Genomic DNA, 8,544 nt, shown 5'->3' on the forward strand with positions numbered 1-8,544 from the left:
GGGGGTGGGGTGGGGGGGGGGGTGGGGTGGGGGTGGGGGTGGGGGGGGGTGGGTGGGGTGGGGGGGGGGGGGTGGGGGGGGGGGGGGGGGTGGGGGGGGGGTGCTGGGGTGGTGGGGGGGTGGGGGGGGTGTGGGGGGTGAAAGAAATTCCTTAATCTTATTTGAAATAATGCTATAGGATCTTTGGAGCCCACATGAGAGGGCAGAAAGGATCATTCTTGAACATCTCAATTGAAAGCTGTCACCACCGAGAGTGCAGTACCCTGCTGGTACTGCACTGGAGTGTCCACCTGGATTATGTGCCATTTCTTTGGTAGAGCTATCCAATTAGTTCCACTCCCCTGCTCTTTCCCCATAGCCCTGCAAATTTTTTTCCCTTCAGGTATTATTCCAAAAGTTATGATTGAATCTGCTCCACCACCCTTTCAGGTTGGGCATTCCAGACACTATGGTATAAATCTCCTGAAATGCCATATGTTGCTGAAGTGACAGTTTCCTCATTTCCAACACTAATGCTGCGGCCTCCAGATCCAATGATTATACCAACTGTCCCAAGAGCAGCCATTGGAAACTTTGGCCCGGATTTTTGCTCCCGAGGCAGGTGTACACAGCCGGGAAAAATTCTGCTCGCCGCTCCAGCCTCGGGGTGGGGGGGGTGGAAAAACCACGAATGGCTGTGTTTTCTTTTTGGGGAGTCAGGCCTGCCGCTCCTGGACATGGATCGGAGGCAGCCACAGGGACTGCCGGGTGCCAAGGCAGGCTGTTTAACAGGCAGGCCGTGGTGCTCTGGGACTTTGTTATAAAAGCATTTAGGTCCTCTAGCCCTCACCACTTACCACCCCCTCAGCCCCCTACCCACTCCCCATGCCTCATGCATGCCAACCTGTGCCCCTCTACCCACTACTCTTTGCACTTACATGCTCCATGCCAACTCACCCAGTATCCACCATGGGCAGGCCTCAGGAGCCATGCTGAGCTGAAATAAAATGTTCTAAGTATCTATTACAATATAAAATTAAACACTCTCTTGATAAAACCTATTCAATACATTTAAATCCCTTCAAGTACATAATCCCTTATCAAAACAAACCTTTGTATTCATAACCCCACAACAAAGATAGCTAATCTCATGATAATCTCTCACAGCTGTCATAAAACTGTGAATTTACAGACTCCCCACTGTGATAATAATAGGTTGTGGAAGCAGTCAAGGAGTAATGATAGCCCTCAGGCTTATACCAACAAACAGTGATTGAAATTGCAAGCACTGATATTTTTTCAACTGGGAGCCGCGGCAGGCTGTGTTTTTGTTTTTCAAAATTTAAAGAGCAGGAGATTTAAATAACTTGACAGCTTGACAGTTCCAAATACCTTATCCCCCTTTTATGCATATTCACATCTAGTTTTAAAATTTGTCGGTCACACACTGCAGGAAACGGACTTTGCTCCAGCAAAAATGCGGTCTGTTTGAACTCAGCACTGGGTTCAGGTTTCCCCCATGTGTGGATCACATCCCCAGCCCGGTGAAAATGGGGGCAGACCTCCAGATCCCGGGTCCCGGCCCAATTTGGCTAAGGCATGGATTCTCCACGACTATGAAAAGCCAGGCATTTCTTAGAATTTCAGTGTCCTACAAAGATGCATGCGGAGTGTCAGGAATTCAGATATCTACATCAGTGACAATGACGAATTAAAAATAACTGCTGACCCAGTCAGTGACACCAGAAGCAAACAACATAACCTCCTTTCCATTTGACTAGCTATTAGAATTTAGAGTTAAAGAGAACATTTGTAAATTTATATACTCCGTGCTTTATGGAAACAAAGCCACTTACATCATGGAAAGGTGTCATTCGGTTGCAGCTGCAACACTCATATCCATTTGATGGTTTCTGTACTGTCAGCCACCTGTCCCTGTGTGTTTATATAATAGAGTATGGATCAACATTTCTGAAACTTTTTAAAAGGGTTTTAACAACAGCTTCACCCTGGGACAGACCTGTGCCAGCTGCCCTGCTCTAATACGGAAGCCAGAAAAAAGATATCTATACAAGTCACCATTTCCATTCCCCAACAACCCCTGTGCCCACCGACCTACACTGGCCCCCAATTCAGCAATGCCTTGATTTTAGAATTCTTATCCTTGTTTTCAAATGCCTCAGTGACATCATCCCCCTATATCCCTGTAACCTCCTCCAGCTTCAGAACCCTCTGAGATCCCTGCACTCCTCTAATCCTAGTCTCTTGCTCATCTCCCCCATTTTAATCCCTCCGCCATTGGCGGCCGTGCCTTCAGCTGCCTGGACCCTGGGCTCTGGAATTCCCTCCCTAAACCCCCCCTCCTTTCTACCTCCCTGTCCTTCTTCAAGATGCTCCTTAAAACAGGCAGAGCTCACTGGATGGTAAACAGGACACAGTTCGGGCTCCTTTGTAACCTGAAAACCAAATGCAGAACCCCTGACCGTCTGGGTAAACATGCCTTGGAGCTTCTAAAAACTACAGTTCAACTGCATACAACCTTTACCAACCCAGTCACAGATGTGCATTTTTGTTATTTCCTCTTCTGAGACCTTGCCTCCCCTCTGTGTCCTCCTACTTGCCCCTCCCTCCTGCCCCACCCCCAGCTTCACTAGTCCCTTCAGCATCAGGCAGTTGCATGGCTGCATTGTGAACAGGTCGCCACCAAAGCCAATCTTGAGGCAGCTGCTCGGACATGACCCAGACCAACCACCCCAACGTTTTCTAGTCTTGGTTCCCTTTTTATGAAGAGCTGACGGTTAACCTCCTGAAGCAGCGAGGGCTGAGATCAGGAATTTGGTAAAATTAAATCTGCACTCACCCTTCTCCTGGCACACCTCTACTGATGGTGTCAAACGCTGTGCTGCCTGTGGTTACACAGCTTGCAAAAAGACGTGACAGGAACAACTTTCAACCAGTGGCCAAAGCTTGGTCAAAGTGGTCGGTTTGAAGGAGCAACTTAAAGGAAGAAAGTGAGGCAGAGAGGCAGACAGGCTTAGAGAGAGAACTCCAGAGCACCAATGGTGGAGCGATTAAATCAGGGATGCGGAAGAAACCAGATTGGAGAAACACAGATCTCATTGTGAAAGCTCAGTGAGAACATAATTTATGGCCATTTATGTGTTGAATGTGATGAGTGTCAACCTCCCAAGTTTAAAATCTCTATCCCGGACATCCCAGGGTTAAACTCTCTCTCCCTGGCCTTCCAGGGTTAAACTCGCTCTCTCTTACCTTCCAGGGTTAAACTCTCTCTCCCTGACCTTCCAGGGTTAAACTCGCTCTCTCTTACCTTCCAGGGTTAAACTCTCTCCCTCTTACCTTCCAGGGTTAAACTCTCTCTCCCTGACCTGACAGGGTTAAACTCGCTCTCTCTTACCTTCCAGTGTTAAACTCACTCTCTCTTATCTTCCAGGGTTAAACTCTCTCTCCCTGACCTGACAGGGTTAAACTCTCTCCCTGACGTGACGAGGTTAAACTCGCTCCCTGACATGATGAGGTTAAACACGCTCTACCTCACCAATCACCACATCACACTTGTCCTAACTGAGACGTCTTGTTATGAAGAGAAACATGATCATGAACCAATTCTCCCTCCTCGGACAAGCCTGAACTTCAGTGCACTGTCTCCCTTGTGCCATGATCCAATTTTAAACTTATAAACATCAAAAATAAGACGTAACCAGAGCCAACCTGTAGATGAGTAAAATGGGGGAGACAGTGGTGTAGTGGTAATGCCACTAGACTAGTAATCCAGAGACCGAGGCTAATGCTCTGGGGGGGAGATGGGTTCAAATCCCACCACGGCAGCTCGTGGAATTCAATTAATAAATCTAGAATATAAAGCTGTTCTCATGATGGTGACCATGACAACCATCATTGCTTGTTGTAAAAACCCATCTGGTTCACTAATCTCCTTTAGGGAAGGAAATCTGCCATCCTTACCTGGTCTGGCCTACATGTGACTCCAGATCTACAGCAATGTGTGGTTGACTCTGAAGTGGCTGAACAAGCTGGTCAGTTAGGGATGGACAACAAATGCTGGCCTTGCCAGCGATGCCCACATCTCATGAAAGAATAAAAAAAAATGTAGCTCAATGCAGAACTTTGTGTTTGGAATATGGATTTCAGTGGGAAGCGAGAAAACCATTAATTACATATTTCTGAGAGAAGACTGTTGGTACCTCCAGCCTACCATGTTCTTTCCGGTGAGATTACTCAATATAGTTCTGTCAGTTATGAAGTGAATGAATTATGAATCAAACGGCAGGAACTTACTTGTCTGTTTCCTTTTTAAACTGCGGTTTCCTGTTCAAACACCTGCATCGGGTATTCACTTTATTTGTCGATCAGCCTTGTAACAGAAGAAATGTCTGAATTTCCATTTTTAGTTTTTTTTTTGTTATGAAAATGGATAGATTTTGCGACTGGATGTAGCAGCGACGGGTTGGAAAGTGGCTGCTACAGATTCTATAATTAAAAATGTGGACTTCTAAATACAGAGGCTGCCTGGTATCACTTTGTAACGTGAAAACTTAACAGCTGCAACAGTTGTTTCCTACTGCTATGTGCTGGTTGTCAATTGAGCCAGTAACTGCATCAATACCCAAATCACCTTCACTAAAAAAAAAACCTTCAAGTGTCAAGTAGTTTGAAATAATACAAACATCTTACTGAGCGCAGGACATCATTTTACCACATCATATACATCCCATTCATGTTTACTTTTACCAGAAGACTAAGCTGCTTGTCGTGGAAAATTTCAACGCTCAAGGTTTAGAAAAAGTCAGCTCCCTCAACTTAACCCTGCAAAGCTTTGTTAGAAGGATTAAGCTGATCAAGTGTTATAAAGGTTTTTCAGTCTTTCTTAATTGCTCTGTGTTCCTTTAATATTGCAGGATGGGGTTTCACTCACTGGCCGGTGTGGAGCGGATTTCTAATTACCCTGGCTTGGAATGTATTTTTCCTTTTATTGGCAACAATAATTACGAAAATAAGAAAATAGCGACAGAACAACAGGAAGGAGTGATTTACCACGCCTGCATTTTGGAGTGGATCAGCTGCCAAGCAACTGAACCTTCCAGGGGCTGAGGGGGTCGTCTCAGAGAATGGTCATTAAGTTGAATTTTGGCTAGATTCCAAATGTGAAAATTCATGATTATTCTGCTGCTTTTACCATTTTCACATGATTTTGTTCTTATGAAATGCTCCGATGGAAACTATTTTTAATTAACATGAGTGTTGCTGTTCTAACAATGTACATCTGTGGAATACATCTGATTGCCTCGTCTTATACTTGCTGAACTGATTTTTCCTGACAGCATGTTCTGGTCAGCAAGATTCCTCTTCCTTCAATCAGGTGCTTCCTTTCCTAAAGAAATCCAGGCAGGTTTATGCCTGGACATTGTGCTCTAGCTATTAAAGACTCCAGTTTAAACTCCATAGCTCTTGCAAGAAAAGCAACAAAAACACTGTGGCTTTTTAAATAATGAAACATCACACCACTTTCACCCACTAGGTTGTAGTTATGAGCCACGGGGTTATTCTAAAAGTTGGAATGTTTTTGGTTGGAGATGGTCACTTCAATGAGGGGACGAAGTGTACTGTATCCAAACTTGCTGGCGATACAAAGTTAGGTGGAATTATTTAAACTATGAGAAGGACACAAAGAGGCTGCAAAAGAATTTGGGCAGGTTAAATGAGAGGGAAAGAACATGGCAGATGGAATATAACATGGAGAAATGTGTAGTTATCCACTTTGGTAGGAAAAATAGAAAAGCAGAGTATTGTCAATGGTGAGAGACTGAGAAAAGTTTGAATTCAGAGAGGCCTAGACGTCCTTGTCCCTAAATCAGAGAAAGTTAACAAGCAGGTCCAGCAAGCAATTAGGAAGGCAAACTCAATGCTAGACTTTATTATAAAGCAATCGGATATCTTACTGCAATTATTTCGAGCCCTGGTGAGACCACACCTAGCGTACTCAGTACACTTTTGGTCTCCTTACCTAAGGAAAGATGTATTTGCCCTCGAGGGAGTGCAATGAAGATTCACTTTGAGGGGGTGGTCCTATGAGGAGAAATTGAGTAGATTGGGTTTACATTCCCTAGAATTCAGAAGAATGGGGTAATCTCATTGAAACATATCAAATTCTGAAAGGGCGTGACAGGCTATTTCCTGAGAAAAGGTTTCCACTGGCTGGGGAATCTAGAACATGGGGTCACAGTCTCAGGATAAGCGGGTTGGCAATTCCAAACTGAGATGAGAAATTTCTCCATTCAAAGGGTTGTGAATCTTTGGAATTCTCTATCCCAAAAGCCTATGGAGCTCAGTAATTGAGTATATTCAGTATAGAGGTTGATAGATTTTTGGGTACTGAAAGAATTAAGGGAACTGGTATAATGCCTACATGCCTATGCAAACTCCCTGACATGTTGAGTTCTAAAGCAAAATGGCACAGCCTGTTAAATCTACTGACTGACACGTCAGCCTGATGCACATTATTACTTTGCTAATGTGAGACTAGAGCACTATAAAGAGGTGTAATGGGGGAGGTTACATGTACACTGTGGTGGAGTTCACTGTTATACTGGGACAACCACACCTCACTATTCAACTATCTCATCTGAAGGTCTCACTTCACTCTGATGTAAACAGAAGCTCCCATTTCCTTTGACATAATCGGAGGATCTTCCATAAAGTTTGTCATGAAACACTTCTGAAACAAATGATTTCACTGCGAGTTTTGGGTATGTCTGCATAAATTAATGATGCCATAACATCTTCCTGTTGCTAAGACAGCTGCCTAGTAGGACAGGCTATGTTGCTAAGTAAATAGTGAATAATGTTACAACAGCATGCCTTTTGGATAGCTTTTGACTCAGTGAAATCCAAGGAAAGTGTTTACAGCCTACTGTCTCTATTCAGATAACAGAGTGGAATGTGTTAATTCAGCCTTTTCCAGACTGTAGTGCCCAGGATTAAATTATAGTTTAGTTCTGACCATTTGTTCTGACTTCTGCTGTTCCATGGAATGCCTTGAGGCAGTGAGATTTCATTCAGGGAATAGCAGACACTGACATCAAAAGGTGCAGCTGAAACTGTACGGCCTGGTGGCTGTTGCTGAGTTATTGGGTGTTAATGATGGCTCCAGGCTCTCCTCACCTTGTTAATTGAATGAGGCGGCAGCTTGCAACGTGCAAATGGGGAAGAAAAGAAAACTTTATTGGTGTCCTTTTCTGAAATATGAGTTACCAGGAATTCAAAGTCCATTTTTTAATCATTATTTAGACCGCTGTCACATCCCAAGTTTCATTTGTGCATGTCATCCACGCAAAAAAGACAATTTGTCAAAACCAAGCGGCAACTTTAATTCAAAACGGTCTGAATTATATTTCATGCCAACGTGCCTGACAAACTGGAAGTGATTTGAAAATTGCCTCGCTTTTTTATATCAATGTTAAATTCCAGTGATGAAAATCCACTCATGCAGCTTCATTCAATAAATACATTTATAAGCAAACCTGTTGGTGTTTAAATAATCTTTAAATGAGTCCTCAAATCTGCAGATAGCACAAGGGAAAATTGTTTGTTTATGTGCAGTGGTTTCATGTGAAAGATTTACTATCAAACTAATTTTCATCCTGCCTCCAGGCGTCAGTCCCTTTATCAATATTTCAGTTTTGTTTCAATAAACCAGTCGCTTCCTTCCAATGTGGATCCTTGTCACCCTTAGAAAACACACCACACACATGTTCAACATGTAAAGAGTAACGCCGTCATGAAAGAGTGTTTGGTATCTCTAACAGAAAAGAACTTGCATGTATATGGCATCGAGGATATTACAATGCACTCCAATCAAAGTGTCACTTGTGAAGTGTAGCTATTGCTAAATTGCAGCCAAACATGGCAGCCAATTTGTGCACAGCAAGGTCCCACAAACAGCATTAAGGTAAATGACCAGATAATCTGTTTTTCAGTTGGTTGAGGGATAATTAGTGGCCAAGCTGGAATATACGCTGTATACATAAAGACTTCAGGCCAGGTTAAAAATGCATTTGAATCATCTGTTTCTTTCACTGAAACTCAGCTGAGGGGCGTGTGTGCATGCATGTGTGCGTGCATCTGTGCGTGTGTGCGCGCGTGTGTGTGTGTGTGTGTGTGTATGAAGTGATTCCAAGAAACATTCCAGATTTCGCAACTACCACAATATTACACTGTCAAAATTGTGCAACTTAAGTCATCCATAATTTAGATCTTGTTTCCAAAGATTTAAATATTTTCTTGGCAGCACTACGCTCTCTAAATTTAGGAGTGACGTAGCTTGATTCAGTGGAAACTGCAGTAATTGTAAATTAAACCTTTCATATTGTTAAGGGGAATATTCATACTCTTATGGGGATCATGTGGCTGTAGAGACGAATCAGCCCTAAGCGCAGGTAATCTTAGGGGCGGAGTTTTCTAGCCTTGGTCTTGGAACAAGCATGTAGCTTCATCAGGAGCTCTGTAAATAAAGTTCACTATTTCTAACAA

At 43.5% G+C, this 8,544-nt stretch overlaps 1 protein-coding gene across 2 annotated transcripts in view; it reads left to right on the forward strand.

Annotated features, from left to right (window-relative positions):
* The window catches only part of abch1 (ATP-binding cassette, sub-family H, member 1), an 84,645-nt gene extending 77,117 nt beyond the window's left edge, over positions 1–7,528 (forward strand). For both annotated transcript variants that reach the window (XM_078556522.1, XM_078556523.1), the window contains exon 20: positions 4,914–7,528. In XM_078556522.1, coding sequence (XP_078412648.1) covers positions 4,914–5,020 — 107 coding nt within the window. In that variant the 3' untranslated portion in view covers positions 5,021–7,528. The remainder of the gene's footprint in view (positions 1–4,913) is intronic.
* Positions 7,529–8,544: the final 1,016 nt, after the last annotated feature.

The sequence above is a fragment of the Cetorhinus maximus genome, chromosome 14 (assembly GCF_964194155.1).
Source record: "Cetorhinus maximus chromosome 14, sCetMax3.hap1.1, whole genome shotgun sequence".
Taxonomy (NCBI): Eukaryota; Metazoa; Chordata; class Chondrichthyes; order Lamniformes; family Cetorhinidae; genus Cetorhinus; species Cetorhinus maximus.